The 21,808-nt window shown below is 32.9% G+C and overlaps 1 protein-coding gene across 1 annotated transcript in view; it reads right to left on the reverse strand.

Annotated features, from left to right (window-relative positions):
- LOC143245577 (homeobox protein cut-like 1) overlaps positions 1–21,808 on the reverse strand; it is a 208,135-nt gene that overhangs the window by 50,576 nt on the left and 135,751 nt on the right. The window contains exons 7-8 of the mRNA XM_076491935.1: positions 18,918–18,984; positions 12,594–12,642 (exon numbers count right to left, since the gene is read on the reverse strand). Coding sequence (XP_076348050.1) covers positions 12,594–12,642; positions 18,918–18,984 — 116 coding nt within the window. The remainder of the gene's footprint in view (positions 1–12,593; positions 12,643–18,917; positions 18,985–21,808) is intronic.

Consider the following 21,808-nt stretch of genomic DNA (forward strand, 5'->3'; position numbering starts at 1 on the left):
AGAAGTCATGTTCAAGCAACAGCATGAGAAAAAATGGTACTTTGATCATCTAACTTTGTTTGTAATGGATGATATATTCTTTAGCTCCTTTTTTTCTTTTGCTAACATTAATTCTGCTTCAAAAATTCCTCTCTATTGTCTAAAATAATATGGGCAACTATGTTGCTTACATGTATCCATACTTAAACAATGCCTCCCAGAACCTTTTGATTGACTAGAATGATAAAAAAGGCACGCTGGTTGTTGATACTTAATCACTGCCTTGCAGAGTCCAGAACAATTAGGGCAGCCATGATGATTACTGATACTTCAATAATTTGCAGAACATCTTGATTGACTACAGCAATAAAAGCAGTATTGTTGTTTGTTAATACATAAACATTAAAACACAGAATCCCCTGATTGTCTAAAGCAACCAAAAAGGCTATGTTGACTGTTAATAACCAACCACTGACTCACAGAATCTCTTGGTAGTTAGAATAATAAAGCTGGTCATGTTGGTTCTTGATACTTAACCACTGAATTGCAGAACCTTGATTCTCTATATTTTAGAACAATAAGGGGAACCATGTTGGTTGTTACTACTTAACCATAGACCTTCAGAACCTTGGTTCTCTATATTTTAGAATAATAAGGGCAGCCATGTTGGTTGTTATTGCTTAACCATATACTTACAGAATCTATCAACTGTCTAAGACAACAACAGAAGTCATGTTGGTTGCTGATAATTAACCACAGAACTACAAAATCTCTTGATTGTCTATTACAATAAATGGTGTCATGCTGGTTGTCGTTACTTAACCACAGACATGCAGGACCTATTGGTTGTCTGGAACAACAAGGGAAGTCATGTTGATTGTTAATAATTAACCAATGATTTGCAAAACACCTGGTTGTCTAGATTTTAAAATGCCAATGGTAGTTTTCATATTTAGGTTTTCCTTTGCAAATTATTTTATCATTCTCACCTATGACTTACAGAATTTCTTGATCCACCACAAAGTATAAACAATCAAAGTCTACAAACTACATTTTGAGGCAGTTATCATAACTAATAATTTACTTTACATACCTTTTGTCCTGATAAAAATGATTACTTAATTATCTATATAATCTAACATACTGCTTCCTTTATAAATATATACATATATAAAGACACCCACATAAGGTGCATGTTATAATATTCCTCAAATGATTTCATTATGCTAAAACTAAAACTAATAAATGAATGACTTTCTCTTTATCCATCCATTCCCTTAAATATTAAAACTTCATAGAATCTTTGAGACTGTAACATTAAGACACTGTTTATTAGATCATCATGTGGTCACACATACAGTGTCAGGCTGTAAAATATTTCAACTTGCAAGTCAATGACAAGTTTTGACCTTTGTCCATTAGTAGTATTGATAAAAACATTGTGTTCATTCCTACACCTTTCAAAACTTTATGTACACTTAAATTTAGCAGTTCTCCAAAAATACAAATGAACATAGCTGACTTTCAACTAAAGTTTATCATTTAATTTACTATATAGACAGATCATAAATTACAAAACAGTGTTCTGTGATCATCTTATACAAAGCTCATGTTTCATCAGAGTCCTATATACTACCATATAAATAAAATTAATATAATAAATTATTAATAGAATAAATAAAAGTAATAGAATAGGTCACTGACACATGTGACTAATGAACAAAGGCCAGTTCTGAATTGACCAAATGTATTTCACAATACATAATCAAATATGTGATCACTCATCCATATACAAAAGGCAGTCAAATCAGTTTATTTTCACTTTGAATTTAATATCATACAGTTACTGAATCTTATAGTTTTACTAGTGGTAATGATGGGCAACACAACTGATGAATGTTTTGAATATATTTCTAAACTAAATAAAACAAGTACACTTTTGATTTCTCTTTTGATACTGATAACTTGTACTTATATTTATGTAGGATATAACCCCATTATTCATCAGCTGTGATAATCTAAATGAATTAGAGAGAAATGGGTGTCTGTAATTATGCAGAATTTCCTTCCATCTGTGGCCTTTAAAAGTTGAAGAAATTGAATACCTTGAGCTCTGATAACTGTACATTGTTTTCCTATCATTTACACTGATTAATGCAATTTTCTACAGTACAGACAAAGTGATCTTATTTACTTCTTTTTTTTTACAGACTCTTTGTGATACACACATGCAAACTTCCTGAAGAGTCAAACACTCATCTAATGAGGAAGGAGAGGTAAGTTTTCAATGCTTAGACATAATTCACATATCTGAATCTTATTTCATTTACAAAATTATATTCATTGATAAGATTATCTGTCTTTTACAGGTTTCTGCCAAACATCTCTGGAAGTAAGATGGATATTGTAGTGTTAGAAAGTCAGTCATTATAAAATTTAAAAAGTATAAAACAACTGCTACAATGTAAAATACATCGTTTAATTATAAATCATATAGACTCACAAACTTGTGGACACACTTAGTAAAAATATTGAAACTATACTGGACAAAACAACAAATCACCTAAAGAACAAAAATAAAGTTATGATATGTGTTTATTCAAATCATTAGGATAAACAGTAAGTACTTGTTTGCAAAATAAAGATTTGTTTTCATTTTAAATGAGTTTAACCAAAATTGAAAAAGTCAGTCAAAGTAAAAAAAAGACATACCTTTAGATAACTTGCAAAATTAAAGTTACAATGCTGGGATTATAAACTATCAAATTCTGGTCTTAACTAAGTTAAAAAAAACAATCAGTTGTTGATATAAATAATCAATAACCCCTGCTCCGCTAAGGCTATAGTACTACCCTTAGCACTGCTTAAAAATGATTTAAATTATAGATATATCTAAGATCAACAAAAACTGCTACTTACACACATGGCCAAAGGCTTACATGCTTCATCTAATGTCCCAAAAGGACAATGTGGAATATAAGGAAATTCTAAATTTGCATGTTATTTAAACATTCAATATATATTGTTTGAAGAATTTCAACCATGTAATTTATAAAGGCCCTTTATGTCTCAAAAAAATTTCCTATGGTACCATGGCCATCATTTGAATGCTATCACATCAATGAAAGGTTTCCTCAGAGTAAGATATTATTGTTCGTATCATGACAAAGGATTTAATACTTTAAATAAACACCATTGTTCAAGTTATTCTAATGTTTATTACAATACTAGATATCCTAAAGGTCAATCCATATTTTGTAGTGAGTGTAACAGATTTAGCAAATTGGCAGACTGTTACAACAGACATGAAACAAAGGGTGTAAAACAAACAGTACCTTCATATGAAAAAGTTTATCAATGTAGAAGTGATTTTATTATTACACATAGAAAAAAAACATAAACTAGAGTTTCATCAATGTGGTGAAATAAGATGTGTTGGATGTAACTCATGTTTCAAATAACCATTTATGTTTTCTCCAAGATAAAGAATTCAAAGAATTATCAAATAAAAACACTCTACATAAACCAATAAGATACAAGTTTAAAAAAAAATAATCAGTTGTTCTTTCAGGGATTGATGAACAATGGCAGGTTGATTTGGTGTACCTCTCTAACCTAAATCAATATAACAGTCAGTTTAAGTACTTACTCACATGTATAAAAGTGTTTTCTAAATATCCAAGAATTATTCCACTCCAGGATAAGAACAGCACAACCGTTGTAAAATATTTCACACTGATTTCAAAACATGATCAAGAACCTTGGAAACTTAAAACCAACATTGGAACAAAATTTACTAATCATCTGTTTCAATCCTATATCAAGGAACAAAATAATCATTTCTTTACTAGATGTAACAAAATAAAAGCAACTGTAATAAATAGACTTAATCACACTCTTAAAACTACAAAATGGTGCTACTTTACCCATAATGTAACTTATAAATATATCAGTGTGCTGAAACATCTAGTCAGTGCTTATGATCATTAATGTCATTGCAGTATTAAGACACAACCAATGGGTGCTAATTACTATAACCAGACTGTGGTATAGAATACACTTTACAAAAAATCCACCAAAGTAAAATTTCAACTTAAAGTATGCAAGTACGTATGCTTAGCAAAGTGAAGCATCAGTGTATAAAAGGATATATGCCTGGATACACAGATGAAATATTTATGATTTATGAGAGAAATCCACCAGTGTATAAACTGCAGGACTACAGCATTGTGCAAAATTGTTAGGAAAAAGTAAAAATTATCTTTCAGTCTCCTTTCAAAGAACAAAGGTAAATTACAGATGAAACATCAAAATGTTATTAATCTTCATATATAGTACAACAGAAATTCAGTGGAAGTGTCTCCTTTTGCTCTAATACCTGCAGATACTCTTTCAAACATTGTTGGAACATATTTAATCAAAGTGTACTTTGGGATTTTACTTCAAATTTCTTTATACACCAACATAAAGTTTCTTTGGAAGTACCTTTAGATTTGTCAAGTTTTTGATCTATCAAATCCCAGATCTACTCAACTGGTTTTAGACTGGAGCAATGTGGGCCACTGCATCATTTGTAACAGCTTCCTTTTTAGTTAAGAAATTTTTGCATCAGTTGTATGACTGTTTGGGATATTATCTTCTTGGTAGTAGAATCCTTTTCCAATAATATGCAAACCACAAGATATACCATGATAGATCAGTATCTGATGGCACTTGTGGTGACCCATTATTCCATCTAATTTGGAAATATCTCCTGTCAGCAGAAAATCACCCCAAACCATCACACTGCTTCCCCCATATTTCATGGTAGGTGCTATGCATTGAGGTATCTTTCACCTTTCTTCCACCAGATATGCAACCTATGCTTTAAACCAAATAATTCACACTTGAACTATCCACCAAGAATATTCTTTTCCAGTAATCAACAATACAGTTTTTGTACTTTTTATCAATATCTGGAAATGAGGTAAAGGTTTTACAGCCTTCTACATGACCAAATATTCCATTCTTGTTGAGCCTTCTTGATACTGTTGAGTTAAACACTTTTCTGTCACTTATTACATGATCATTTATCTTATGCTTGAGATTACTGGCACTCTTCCTGAAGACACAAATAAACCAAAATATTTGGCATCAACATCAATAAGTTTGGGTGTTCTGCCTCTTACTTTTCTATTTTGAAATTTACCTATTTTGGTCTCACAATCTAGAGTATACTTAAGTGATTGGGGAGCATTTCAGGTCTGCAGCAATTTGTTGGAGAGTCCAAAATAGTATCACATAGAGTTTTTACAAAACTCTCTGCTCTACTAGCAATTTTCTATGCTTTTTTGGGCCATGTCATGAGAACAAATTATAACAGTGTTAAACACTGTTTTTATCAAGGTTTATTTGTTGAGTGCTATTAAACTGATTTTTTCTAGCATATACTAGTACCATATGTTAACTCCTTCATAACTTCTATCTCTATAGTTAAGACACTGTATGGGCTACCACGATAGTTATTTCAAACCCTAAATTTGTTCAGTATGTTAATTCAAATAAAAGCATCATGACACACCATTGATATACAAATGTAGGAATTCTAAAGTAAAATAAGTATTCTCACCCTGGCTCATTCATTTGTTAACACGTATAATTGTAGCACTACTATAATGCTGAAATTTACATTCTGTAATGGCATTAAAGAATTAGCCCCATAAAAAATGGAAAGAATAACAAAATATTCTCTTGTCCTAACACTTTAGTATATTCCTGTAACTTAAAGAAAAATTAATGGAAGATTTTACAAACCTGAAATACAAATAGTTATAAAGTCTCTTGTAAATGTCTACATCATAAAAGAAATATTACATAAACAAATAAGGGATAAAAATAAACATTAATTTGTAAATTTGAAAGTTTATATTGATGAATTTAATAGGAAGAACCCTCAAACAGATCTAATTTGCCTGCCATCATAAAATGATATCTATAACACCACTCCTTATTCAACATGAATCAGTCATATGAGACATTACCTAGCAAGTGTTTTATTAATTATTTTGCTAATAATACTCTGACAAACTACATCACTCATCTTCTGAGATCTATCACCCAAGAAAGTTCATGGTAAGCATCCTTCATTAAATTACAGTATTTACATAGCTTGCATAATGTGCCTGATAGTACAGGATTGTTACCTGACATATCAGGTTCTCACTCTGCTATCATAATACATTATATTAGACCAGGTCATTATAAAGAGCCGGGAGATTGAATTCAAATCTTAAACCAAATAGGTTAATAATTGTGCGAACTTGGCAATTAACTTATATTTACTTAGTATTCATTTATCAAAAAGTAAGCCTGAATTTATAATATTTGTATAATGAAACTAAAAAAAAAACTTCCTAATGTACCATCAAATGTTGAGAATTTTATGAATGTATTTAGCTTTCTCTATTATTATGTAAACTGCATGAACAGATAGTTTTGTTTTACTGAGTATTAAGTTCAGAGACATACAACATATGTTCTTCATTGTCAAAATGAACATACCCACTTCTTTTGATTGCAACTATATTTGATTTATAATGAAAAAATATGTATTATCCTGTCTTTTATAATAAAACTTGAAAGATACAGAAAGAAATTATGGTTTGTTTACTAATTTTGCAGAAACAAACACATTATTTTTTTTCTTCTCAAGTTGTAGTCATGTAACAAATGAACACAGGTAAAGCATTAGTCACAGGGTGACTTTTTACAGTGTTCCTTTGATCTCAATTATATATGTAAGTGTGAAAAAGTAAGAAATTAACCTATACACAGACATGGATTTCAAGTGTATACATTGTGGTAAATATTTCCAAAATGTACAATCATATAATCATCATATCTGTACAATTCATTTTGGTGAAGGTCTTTTTTTGTTTATAGAAATCCCTTTTATTTACAGTAATATGATTGAACATTTAAATATCCCTCAGCTACAACTTTACTAGGCCATCAGTAGTATACAAAATAAACACAATATATTTGAAATGAGGATTCATACTGAGAACAGTAAAGAAGAAGGATATTCCAGGTTCTGAAGAAAATGTTTACTGTTTAAAACATAAATGAAATTTAAAGAAGGTTCTTTTGAAAACCATCACTTCCTGAGAAAAAGAATGCATTAATTACACATAATCAGAAACTTGCAGCCATGAAATGTAATTTTGTAACAAAACACTAAGATAAACACATACAGGTCTGTATTTTATCAACTATGATGATTTCGTAAATAATACATCAGTGTAACTTGAAGTTTTGTTAATAATTGTTTCAGTATGTGTGACAGTATGTGTTGTATTTGTGAGTTTATGCTAAGAAAGCATTGATGGACAATTATGACATGTGATTAGAAGCTTATTCATTTTTAAATCAAAAATTATACTGTCTGTTACAGATTGAGCTGTAACTCAATTTTGACTAAAATTATCAACACAACTAAAAATAAACTAACTCTTACAATCCTATGTATAATGAAATTTCATATATTTTACATGTTGATGTCTAAGTAGATATTAAAAGTAAAATTTAATCCATCTTTCATTTTGAAAACTTATTCTAAGCAGACTGACATTGGTGTGCATCCTAATTCCATCTTTGCGAATGGAGATACGCCTTACTAGATGAAACTCTCTGGGTGAAGAAACCAGCAAGAATCTCTGATTTGGGGATGTTCTTCCAATCCCTCTTAACAATAACTCCTCGTGATGAATTCAAAGTAGCATGAAGTGTAACCTGAACAAGCATATCTCCAATCACCTTTGAATATAAGAGGAGTTCACTGTGTCAAGATGTGAATGTTTCCACCATATGTCCAGAGTGAAGCTTCTTTACTGACTTTAGAAAGCCAGCAAGTCCTTCTAGTCCCTTCTGAATGAAAAAGAGAGACATCTGCCCTAAAGGTTTGTCTGAAAGAGAATGTAATTTAAGAAAATGAGGTAAAACAAGTGTAACAGATGTTGAAGATTACTGCTTAGAATCTTCAAGATGTGGTCATTTATCTATGTAATGTTTTTTCACTATTTTGTTTAAGTTTTTATTTGGAGAGTCCATAATAAAAAAAGAACATTTCAGTGCCCACTGACCCCACCCACCATGGAGCCCTACAAAAGGATGCACTACAGTGCCAAACAATGGCACTGCAGCAAACAACAGGGTTTGATGAGCACTGTACCCAAACACCAGCATCAGATACAATGTCTATAACACCAGTTTGAGAACATCCATCACTGGTAATTGGTTGACCCTAGGCCATGTGGACCAACCAACTGATCCAAGGGGGCCACCACAAGGCTGCTCGTCTACAGGAATTAAAGGCCAAACTGGTATGTTAAGGTTGGACCCCTTAACAACCAGGATCCTCTCCTCACTTTCATAGGTCATCACACACGGCAAGCACATGGGTGGATGTTTAGATCCCAGAAGAGGTAAACTGAAAGAACAGACTCTTCCCTGGGAGGTCCCCTCACCACGTACAGGAATCCACACCAAGTGTTTCATGATTGGACGTTTATTATCTGCTGAAAGGTGAAGAATGATAACACCATGAGTAAATTTTCTGAAGTTGTTTCTATATTGTTTTATTTTATTATCACTTCGTAATGACATTAGTTAAAGGGCCTTAGAGAAAGTTTTGTACACCACAGATAATATTAAATACAGCATTCATTTCTATATGTTAAAATGAAAAAACAATTCTACATGTGTCTGTCTGTGTGTGTGTGGTTTTATATATATATATATATAACAAGTTTTTTACTAATGGGGAGTCTTTTAATTTAAAAACTGTCACAAAATGGTGGGGCTCTGCTTCTCTGTATTATTTGCTATAAAACAAGAACCTTCTGTAATCTCAATATATTAACTGAATAAAACTGAAGTGATAGATTATTGTTATTACAAACAAAGTTGCAGATGATCTGCGTACCACGGGTGCTAAAAACCAAATTCTAGTGTTGTAAGTCTGCAGACGTTTCTCTGTACTATTTGTGATAGGGGTGTAAAAAGGAAACCTAAATACAAAACACTAAATGTTAATAAGCATCTCACTGACAATATTAACTAGCCGTCCTTTCTTCACTGAACCAAAGACGATGTAACTTACTACTTTAATGATAATTAGTAACTCATACTCAGTTTGAGCAGAGAAGGAAAGAAAGAAAAACACACTTGCCGTAAACATGAAAACTGGATTTAACCAGAATGTACACAGATTACTAAGTACTGTATGTAAAACAATGTAATGTGAGAATTAATATTGAAAATTCCTTTATTTTTTATATTATCAGTGGATGAATATAAACAAATAATGGCTTGGAAAACATTAAACTACTTTAAAACGTCCAAGCAAGCTTCTCATCATGGGATACTGAACGTTCAGCAACTGGTTACACACACACACACACACACACTAGATATAAAATGGAAACAAATCTAGTTCTGTATACCATAGGAAAAGTTTTTTAACCATACAAATCTTTGTAGTCATGTTTAGTTTATTTCAACATAAACATAACCTCACTTTGGTGTGTGAATGTCCTGGTGTAGCTTTGTTTATTTTAACATACACTGATTTGTACATGTAATTCTATTCCATAACTGAAAGTTGCTCTACTACACATGCTGCTGTAATCTTGTTTATTTTAACATACAACTAATCTTACTATGACTCACAAAACCTATTGTTTGTTTATGTTTAGGGTTTCCATTACAAATTGCAATATACAATCAAAGTCTACAAACTATGATTTCATATAGTGCCCTCCCTCCCATTATTTTAACAGCATTATGCTAAGACTCTAGCAGGTTCCACACCATGATAGAACATCCTTGCAGGTTACTAAAAAAAGACAGAATATGCTAACCTGAATAGAAAAATCTCACTGGTTATAAAAATGTCTGAACATCCTCACATGAACAGAATAATCTAATGGCTTATTCAAAAAGGTCAGAACATGCCAACATGAACAGTAAAATCTCAGAGTTTATTAAGAATGACAGAATAGCTCAAAACAAACAGAACACTCTCCCAGGTTATTCATGATGATGAGAAACACACTTGAAGTAAAAATGTATCTCTTAACATGAAGAAGACCTAAGAAGATTGAAACGTTGTTCTCTGCTTTATTTTGGTAAAAATGTTAATACCCATACCAGCCATCCTGAGATACACTCTCCTAGGTTAGTAAGAACAACAGAATATCCCAACATGAATCAAACACTTACAGGTTACTGAGAAGGACAGTCCTGACATGAATAAATGACATTCACAAGTTAAAAACAGCGATAGGACATTTCAAAATCCACAGAAAATTTTTCATGTTAGCAATTACACCACATGTGTTTGTGAACAAACACAAAGTTCTTCTACCAGACATACAAATATATTCATTTTTATCTTGAAATAAGCATAATCTTACAATACAATATAAAGTTTATCTAACACACAAACCAACATGTAAACAGATAAAACCATTGAATAAAATGTTAATTCACACCAACAACAAATATTAAAACACCATACTAACAATACAAACACAGATTAACAATTACAGAATATCCAAACACCAACAGAACAGTCTCACAAGTTATTAACATTGAAAGAACATCCCAAAATTAACAAAACACACTGCTACATGTAACTGTAATTCAATACCACCTGTAAAGTTGTTCTACCAAACATGTCCCAGTAGTCATCCTTTTCTGCACATCAATGTAATTTTATGCTAGTGCTGAAAGTAATTCAATACCATGTGTAAAAATGTTGTTTGAATAGCACTTGAATGAAATTCTATACAAGTTCTTTGCCACATGTCCTGTTATATTCTTATGATCTTCCTCTGGTGTGTGAATGAAATTTTATATAACAAACGTGAAGTTGTTCTGCTACACATACTCAAACATCATCCTTATTTTAATATTAACACAATGTTACACTGTTTTATAAGTGATATTCTGTATCAAATGTAAAGGTGTTCCACCACATGTACACCGTTATGCTTACTTATTTTTACATAGAAGTAATCTCACTTTCCTGCATAAATATAATTCTATACCTCAAATAAGGTTGTTCTACCAGACATACCTCTGTCGTGATGTTTATATCTACATCAATGTAATATTACACTGGGTTGTGCATATAATTTTATGTGACAAATACCTTATTTTAACACAAAATTAATTTCACTGTGGTTTTTGAATGTAATTCAACACAAATACCATTTTATTCTTGTTTCTTCTAACATATAGTAATCATATTACTATAATAATTGTGATTGTAATTTCACACCACATGTAAAGTTCTTCTAATACATATAATATTGTAGTTTATTTTAACAAAATAATATTACACTTTTTGTAAATGTTGTAGTATACCATACATAAAGTTATTTTACCAGATATACCCCTGAAGTCATGTTCTTTCAACAACAATGTAATCTTACACTGGTGGGTAAACGTAATACTATACCACAGTTGTAAAGTTGTTCTACCATGCATACTATTGCAGTCTTGTTTATTTTCACAGAAAAGTTCACTTGTTCTGGTATATGAATGTAATATTATATCACAGTAGAGTTGTCTTACCATGCACAGTATTATAGTATTGTTTATTTTAACATGAACATAATGTATAATGTTTTTTGAGTATAATTCTATACCATACATAAATTTGTTCTACCACACAATGATTTAGTCTTGTTTATTTTAATGTAAGCTGATTTGTGAATGTAATTCCATACCACATATAAGGTTGCTCTGAAATACATATTGTTTTATTTTTGTTTATTATAACAAAGTAATCTTACTCTGGTGTCTGAATGAAATTCTATATACTGCATGTAAATTGTTCTACCACACATACTGTTGGAGTCTTGTTTACTTTGACATTAAATTAATTATATACCACATATAATGGTTGTTGCACAAAACATAATGTTGAAATTTTATCCTAACATACAAGTAAACTTATTCTGATGTGAGTTTACCAAGCATAACATTGTTCTAGCACATGTATTGTAAAGTTGTTTTCCCATATACACTGTTGTAGTCTTGTTTATTTTACAATAAACTTAATGTTACTCTTTATGAAAGTAATTCTATACCATGCATTAAGTTATTCTGCCACACATACCTTGTAGTCATGTTTATATCAACATCAATGTAATCTTACATTGGTATCTCAGTGTAATTCAATACTACACATAAAATTATTTTACCACATATACCCCTGTTGTAATTTTTATCTCATTATCTATGCAATCTTACACTGGTGTGTGAACATAATTCTATACAGCATGTATTGTAGTCTGTAGGATTCTGTGAGAAACAAGAATTTTAATAAACAAGTGACTGATAAACAACCAAAACCAAATGAAACTGAGCAAGGTAAACATGTAATTTGTTCATTTTTCCAAAAGGCTTTATGAAAATATTAACAAAGTAGCCTCAATATGATTTCCTTTTTTTTCTTTTTAATAGATAACACATTTTATCCTTTGCACTAAATCAAACAAGTGAATTATGACATCACCTCCTCCCAGATCAGTTTAGGTGTAGTAATACAAATTAAATACACCTACCTGATTGGCACGTTCCAGGTCGTTCAAGATTATGTCTATTTCATCAGACCTGCACGAGATATTCTTCATGAGATAACATGAACATGGTTGAGAAATATAAAATGTACAGTCTTATCAATTACACATTTCCAACTTCCAATAAAAATATGAATGCACGGTGTAGGTCTATGATCATAATGTCAGCAAGAATATTCTCAATCATTTCAATTAGTTCAATACGAATTAAAATGACTTATCCTTTGCTGGAAAAAACAAAGCAAAAGAAAAATACATTAAAATAATAATTTATATTACAGCCAACATAAATTAAGACATAAATATGAGCTGTCGTGAGTCACCATCATATTTATTAATGAAACTACAAAATTAATTTCAATGCTTCACTTGATTTTCACACAAAAAAAGTGCATACATTAGTTGACACTGTGATAGAATTTTGTATTTCAGAGTTGACGAGTCAAGTTCCAGTTTAAATGTATTCTTATATTCTAAAGACAGCCAGTATGAGTATTAAAACTTTAATTAGAATAAAGTACAGAACAACATTTAGACATTCAGGTTAACAATGATAGTTTGCAACTGACCGTTGTCAAGCATGTCTTAGAGGCATGAGTGTAAACAGGTATTTAAATTGTAGGGGGTATTAATTAATAAAGGTATAAAGCTGTTCCTTTATAATGGTTCAATTTTGGTTTGACTTGTAAAAGTAGAGCTTCTTTCCTTTTGTTTGTTTATATTTATTTCCCTACTTAGTATCTGGGTGCTTTTTAAGGTTGTGTTGCACTTATTTGATTTGCAGTATTCAAAAATGTTCAAACGTGTTTTTTTTCTTCGTTTTATGTGTTCTTTAAATCTGGTTTCCATTTTTCTGCTTGTTTCTCCGATATAGAAATTGTAATAGTTGTTATATTGTATTTTATAAATAATGTTGGTGTTGAGTTTGTCAGTGTAGTTTTTACATAGTACTGATTTTAGTTTTGTACTTGGTTTTTAAATGAATTTAGTGTTTACTGAAATGTTATATTTTGTTGTACGTTTTTTTCCAAATGTTGGTTATTTTATCACTAATATCGAGAATATATGTTATGCAACAGTGTAAGGTTTTATAGTGTGTTGTTTCTTTGAATTTATTATTATTTGTTTGTTGATGGCAATGCTGTTGGTCTTGGTATGTGTGTGTGTGTATAATTGTTTCAACAGTTCTTGATAAAAATTTGTTGATGTTGATGATGTATTGTTTTATTTGGTTGGTTTCATCATTAATTTTATAGTGTGAGTATAGTTTTCTGGTTGTGTTTATTTGGTTTCTTAATATGTTGAGTTTTTTGTTTTGTTTCATATGCTGAATCCCAGGGAATGGTTTGGTTTGTTTTCATTCCACGTAAAGCTACTCTAGAGCTATCTGTGCTAACCATTCCTAATTTAGTAGTGTCAGACTAGAGAAAAGGCAGCAAATCATCACTACCTACCACCAACTCTTGGGCTACTCTTTTACCAACGAATAGTGGGATTGACTGTCACATTATAATGCCCCCACGTGTGAGTTTGTTACTTTTATAAACTCTTCTAAAGTGAGTTTTTTTCTCTAATTCGTCCGACAGAAAGAGTAATTTGTTGGCTCTTCTGCTTAGGCTCCAGAAGGAATATCGCAATGCCATTGTTATGTAACAGTGCAATACACATCAAACAAAACTTTCTATCTACTAATTATTAATGGTGAATAAGTAAACATATCACAATTCATCAATTAAAAATTATCAATTTACTGGAAGTATCAGTACTTAGTCAGGATGTCAGGTCTGTACTAAATATTATTATTATTCTATACTGAGATTTAAAAGCATTTCTTAGAGATTTGTCCTGGGTTGGCCAGGTGTTTAGGGCACTTGACTCACAATATGAGGATCATGGGTTCGAAATCCTGTCATCTTTGCTTACCCTTTCACTCATGGGGGCTTTATAAAGTGACAGTCAATCTCACTATTCATTAATAAAAGAGTAGTCCAAAATTGGCAGTAGATGGTAATGACTGTCTGCTTTCCTTCTAGTCTCACACTGCAAAATTATGGATGACTAACACAGATAGTCCTCGTGTACCTTTGCACTAAATTAAAAAAACACACTTATAGACTTGTTACAGTGTACCACCTAGTGGTGACTAAAGTAACTAAAAAAAACAACAACAATAATAGTGTACTTAGTGTTATCCTGGAGACGAACGAATCTAAAACATACAAATTAAATGTCCAGATGTGAATAACTGAGTCAGCACAGAATGGTCATGCACTTACAGCTTAAAAGCTTCAAAAAGTACTCTGTACATAAAAAAATATGTCCTCCATTCCTCTTTATGCCATATCTAATTTTAATAATTTCCCACTTACATGACCAGTCGCACCTGCTCAAATACCAATAAGATACTGAATCTCTTTGTCTCAATATAATATTGTATTATTAAGGTTATGATTAAAAGTCAGTTTATAATTCCGTTGACCGCTGTATTATGCTTCATATTAGTAAAACCAGAAATCTGGTGAGCCTAAATCATACTTTGTTAATCGTGAAAACGAAATCACGAAGTCTTCTATGAACAAAATTAACTTCTGATTTGCATTTCGTAGTGAGTTGGTTGGTTGTTTTGGCATAATTAGGCTATCTGCACCAAACATCCAATAAAAAGTTAAAATTAAAATTATTAAACTTCATTAAAAGATATTGAGATGAAACAAAACAAAGTTTAATTTTTAAATTAAAACAAATAGCATTAAATCCAATTTTTATATATAGTTTACAGCAGTAAAAGAGAAACTACAGTAATACAGGTTGTAAAGAACTTTCTGTAGAATAATTTTATTCATAACTCACCATGATGACTAATGGATAAGTTCAAATATCAGCATTAGTCACTTCAAATACACCTTTCCAGTCCCGGTTTCCAGTTATTTAACGTTATGACCATTTTCCAATTTGATGTCAAACTAGTCATACTTTAATTCTTAAAAGGGAATCACATAAAAAAAAGGTCTGATATATAAATTAAAAACATTTGTAAGATGGACAGTGTCAGCATTGCCAATGACACGGTCTAACGTTACGTATAAGCCTTGGGACAAAACATGTTTAAAATGGTGCCATCGTTACGATTCTCAACTCTCGGTGGGACCTAAGTTTCACACAGACAACACACTGGTGCATCAGTCCCAAATAAAAGAAAATGTTGAGTTAAAAAACTGTGACAGATCCTTATGGAAGCAAGACGACCAAAGTACAATAGAGGTTTTTATTTAAAAAAGCTTGTTTTCACGTTGCTCACTCCAAGTCAACTGCCAACTGGCACAGAGCCGAGCCTTCAATACAGGACTATAGTTCATGTATGGAACAGACACAGCAGTGACAGTGCCAGAGCAAAATGATTTAGCTGCAGTGTCGGCGAGCCCATTCCCGCAAATACCAACATGGCCTGGTATCTAGAAAAACTGGATAGAAGTAGATGTTAAAGAGAAATGGGCCAGTCAGTTTAGAATATCAACAAGAACAGGGTGAGAATGAATGTGAAGGGAGTCCAGGGCCAGCAGAGAACTAAGCAAGTCAGTATAAATAGTGCAATTTGAGTACTGCTTAGCTTCTGTGTGATCCAGGGCAAGAGAAATGGCATACAGTTCAGCAGTGAACACAAAAGCTGCAGAGAAGATTCTGTGCACAAATACTGAACCCCGACAAACCATGGCAGAGTCCACACAGTCGCCTGATTTTGAACAAGAGAAATGGCATACAGTTCAGCAGTAAACACAGAAATTGTAGAAAAGATTCTGTGTGCAATTACCAGACCACAACAAACCAGGGTTCTTCAGGGTCTCATTGATCATAGGTCTCTCCAAGCGACAGGTAGAGAGAACAAACAGTGATGGTACAACCAAAGTAAACACGAATGACTGCAGCCTCCAAGATGTGTAAAGTGGCAAAGACAGAGTGAGCACTTGCTGATGAACCAACAGTGCCATCCCTCCATACACTCGTCCATCACACAGCCTGTCATTTCTGTACAAAGAAAACTGCCAAAAGGTGCCTGTATCGGCAGGTTTCAGATATGTTTCCTGTAAGAAAAGAAAAATACTGCATGGTAGGAAGCAATCAGTGCTTTGATGTCATCCAGATTAAAACGTAAACTTCGACAGTTTCATTGTATCAAGTTGGCCATTTTTATGTGTGTGAAAGCAAATTGGGTGGAAAGATCTACTGTTTTCAACCATGTCTTTTTTCTTTATCTTCATTATTTGAGGGAAGTCTGTCGTCCTCCATGGATCCTGCCCTGGGTCGATTGGGCAGGTCTTTGTCATTCAGAGAGGATTCCGTCGATTGAAGACATGAACAAATGATCAATTTGCATCTTGGTGGGAAGATGAAAATGTACCCAAGGAAATTCCCATAACTCGAATCAAAGGAAGTGGATCTTTGAGTTTGCTGGAATGTATGTTAGGGACAAAAATGGGTGTTGAAGATGATTCATCAACTTTTTAACCATGTAGGTTAAAAGACTTTTCATATGGTTTGAAAATTATTCTTTCGGAGGCACAGAGAGATCCGTCTGCATTCCCACCGTAGTAGTGTAATGAATTGCAGCAGTATACATCCAACATAAAGTGGTGGACAGCAACCTTTGAACCTCACGGTAAGTAATGTTTTGAATCACCATCAAATGCTGCACCTCTTTTTCCTCCAACCACAAAGAGCAAGAATGAGACTAGGATGGGTGAGAGCCATTGCAAATTATACAATAAGAGTCCATTTCATACTTGCAGGCAATGCGGTCCTTGCCACTGCAACGAGCACACGTCAAGAAACCACTACATGATGTCTTTGAGTGACTGAACCAAACAGCTGACACTATAAACATCTTAGAGGGTTTGGAATGGATGGCGGCAACTTGCAATTGAGATAACCTGCCTTGATGGCAGTAGGTGAACGCAATGATGTAAATGTTAAAATGAGGACATCAGTTGGCATCATAATTCCATCTTTGTGAGTGGAGATATGCCTCACTGCATAAATGCCCTGGGTAGAAAAACCAGCAAGAATCTCCGACTCTAGGATGTTCTTCAAATTCCTCTCAAGAATAACTCCTCGTGATGAATTCAAAGTAGCATGGGGCATAACCTCAATGGGTATATCCCCAACTGCCTTTGAATGTAAGAGTATTTCACTGAGTTAAGATTTGGATGTTTCCACCAATGTGTCATCAGAGCAAAGCTTCTTAACGACTTTAGAAACCCAGCACGTCCCTCTAATCCCTTCTGAATGAAAAAGGGAGACACCTGCTCTAAATGTTTTTCTGAAGATTGCTGCTCAGGATCTTCAAGACATGGTCATTTACCTATGGATTGTTTTTCAGTATTTTATTTAAGTTTTTATTTGGAAAATCCATAATAAAAAAAAAGAGTGTTTCACACACACTGACCCCACCCACCATTAAGCCCTAAGATAGGAAGCACTGCAATGCTAAACAAGGACACTGCAGCAATGCCAGTGTATTTGGTTGACCCTAGCCCAAGTGTGCCAGCATCACCACGTACAAAAATCCACATCGAGGAGGTTTCGTAGTTGTCTGAAACTATTTGTTCTTTTCAGCTCATGTATGACGCACAGATACAGAACCAACTTAATATCACACATTCTTAATAAGGCTCCAACCTGAAGGTAGAATAACAAAAGCTTGATCAGTACAGCTAACACTATGTTGTCTTTGTTTTGCACTACTTGTATGTGATGAAATACCATACACAACTCATACTCCTTGGTTCTCACTTACCTACACTCTGGTAGATCAAATCGCTCACACCACCCACACCTGATGAAACATTCCTACACCAACTCATACTTCTTGGTGAATAATGCTCAACACACTGGTATATTAGATTGCAGTCCTTTCTTTAAACTCGTGTTTTACATAATATTGTTCTATATTTATACATCAGGTAAAAAATGGGAAGATATAGCTTCAAGCCGACAGGAAAATCAATTACAAAAATTGGCTGACAAACAAAGCCTAAAAAAGAATGTCTATTCTACTTTTAACATGTCTGTAAACATGTAAACTTCATGCAAAAACACTAACTATGGTCTAAAGTTTATATATCCTATCCATATGTATTTTACACTAACAACAACTGTAAATCTTTCACTGCATCTTAGCTAATTAAGCACTTAAAACTTAAGGGAGTGAAACATCACCTCAAAATTATAGAGCTATCTGTTGTTTAAATATAATTAGTACAACAATTCATAATTATGACTTAATAACATGAAAGAGAAATTGGGAAAACATACTTGGCATGTGTTTCTTCATCATATCTTGCCTTCAAATCAAACAACTCAGACTGAGTCATCTCTAAGACTGTTAGACAATAAAAAGATAGTGATGAGTACAGAACATAAAATGTGACTTAAACAATACCATACAGCAGTAAAATAAAATAATGTGGTTGGTTGAAAGTTTTAAGGAGAAAGAGAGTTACAAAAATAGATTCACAGAAGTGTGCATAAACCTTATTTTTGTTAGACACTAACACATAAACACACACATGCATTGGAATGAATAACTTCAATATCTGCAGTTTAAAAATTACGAAACATGTTACCTACACAATGTGTGGTCTGGCACAAGTGCCTTTAGTTCGGGAAAACCAACCGTCCACTCATCCCTGTCATTTCACAAAATGCAAGGGTGAAACTAGGGAATATATATTGTGTGTAGAAGTATGAATCGCTTTGTTCTTATTGTAGATAACATCGTAGCTTAGACATTCCACATGGCAATCATACTATTTCTGTTGTTTAAGTATTGGATGAATAACATAACATTTTTGGACAAGAGAGCTGTTTGAACAGGTGATGCCATTATCCAATTATATTAGTAATGTTACCTGAGTTATCTGCATTGATACACTTTATGCCAATTAAGGTTAACCACAGATATGAAATCTACTTCTACACCCCTCTTTTTGCCATCCCTTTCTTACCTGCAGTTTTGAAATTCTTTCCACGTCACCTATTTTGCCATTCCTTTCATACAATTTGGTTTGAAATTCCTCCCACGACACCCACTTTGCTACTTTTTCGTTTTACCAATTACCTTTTCTCTAACTAGACTAAAAGAAACAAATCTTCTATAAATATGGCCTTTATGAAGTATAATTTCAGCACACAGATGTGGGGATGGAGGTGGCAGGTAACAGAAAAAAAGAGGGCAAATGGTCTAGCTAATATTCTTTTATCACCTCTGATGGGTGTGAGAATTATTCAACAAATAGAAAAAATAACAAAAACAAAACCTATATATACAAAACATCTGAAGTAAGTTTACCTGTAATTATTTTAACATCCTCCATGTTTATAGGTGTTTGTTTGTTTTTGGATATTCATGCAAAACATATCAGAAGATATCTGCACTAGTCATTCTCGATATACCCCAGTGTTTGTTTGTTTTTGAGTTTTGCAAAAAGCTACACAGGGGCTATCTGCACTAGCTGCCCCTAATTAACTAGTGTAAGGCTAGAGGAAAGGCAGGTAGTCATGACCACCCACCGCCAATTCTTGTGCTACTATTTTACCAAGGAAGACTGAGATTGACAGTCACATTATCACGGCCCCACGGCTGAAAGGGTGAGCATGTTTGGTGCGATGGGGATTCGAATCTGCGACCCTCAGATTACTAGTTGAGCACTCCTAACCATTTACCCATGCTAGGCCTATACCACAGTGAATGCAGCTAGTCAACAGTACCCACTGCCGACTCTTGGGCTACTCTTGACAGAAAAGTCAGATTTGGCCATCACCTTAATCACACAACCATAGCTCCAAACTGTAGAAAGCGAGTTACTCTCTTTTGAGATGGTAATGACATGCAAACGTTGGACCATAGATCCATGTTGAGGTACGCTCAGTCTTCATTCAGGTATGTCTAAAAGTGCTGCCATGATTAAGCTCAGGCAAAAAATTATGTAAAATTATTTATAAGTTTGTAATGTATTTTTATACAAACAGACAAAATGATGGTATAAAACTCTTTCTTAGAGCAACAAAAGCTTTATTTCAATATGAATGAGGAAATCCTGGAGTATTTAATGCTCGTGTTTGTAGCCGCTATGTACCGTTTTAACACATAACACAGAAAAACAAAATCAAAGTGAATGGATACAGGGCTGTAATTACTTGCACCAACCACTACTAAGGTGAACAAGGCGCACCTGTGTTCGTGACTTATAAAGAAGCTACCTAACGTTTAATCTTGGAAATCCCATCCCATGAGTTCATTATTATTTCTCACGTTCTGAATAACAAAATTGGTTTCACATTTGTGATAGTGAGAAATATGCTATACAGCATTTTCACTTTTCATGAAAGTCATATTTTAAAACTGGCTTGGACTTTAGTCATCAGGAGGAGGAAGAAGAGGAAACCTTGGTGGAAAGTTATCACACTGATAACAAGATAATTACAAGATGTACGGCCTCCTGGTGGCACATCGGTATACCTGTGGACTCACATCACTAGGGTTTCGATACCCATTATGGGCAGAGCACAGATAGCCCATTATGTATCTTTATGCTTATTTCCAAACAAACAAAAGATGTACAAAGTTAGCAAAATACTTGTTTTGTTCAAAACGTTTTTTATTATACTTCAAACCTTTACAGAAAGTGGATGAATAATAATTCATATGAGAGAACGGAAAACTTTTTAATCACATAATGATAAACTTGTACCGTTATTAAATAATGTACCCAAAACGTTAACCAAACAGTTACGCAGTTATAAAGTTACGCAGCTAAGCCTAAGAATGGCACTAAATGCAGTTAACCCTCTATAGCAAATATTATGAAAGCACAGTAGAAAAATATTTTATTTGAATTGTTTATTCAAACAGATTTAAGTCAACTTTTGTGAAATTTATTTTGATAAGTTATAAATTGTATACATTGATAAACCAGAAAAAATAATTCTATGGTTTATTTAAATTTACTTGGAAGTTAGAGCCCTCAACTATAGAACTGAAACATTTGTATGTGTACTACGCAACAAAGATAGATTTGTAACTAGTATGCTATGCAATGTGTAATAGAAAATTAAAATGCAGACATTAAGCCTAAACAATGCTTTTGTCGATGTTTAACTGCAAAAGTTAAGCATTAATATTGCTTTTGTAGCTGTTTAAAAGC

This window comes from Tachypleus tridentatus, chromosome 2 (assembly GCF_004210375.1).
Source record: "Tachypleus tridentatus isolate NWPU-2018 chromosome 2, ASM421037v1, whole genome shotgun sequence".
NCBI lineage: Eukaryota > Metazoa > Arthropoda > Merostomata > Xiphosura > Limulidae > Tachypleus > Tachypleus tridentatus.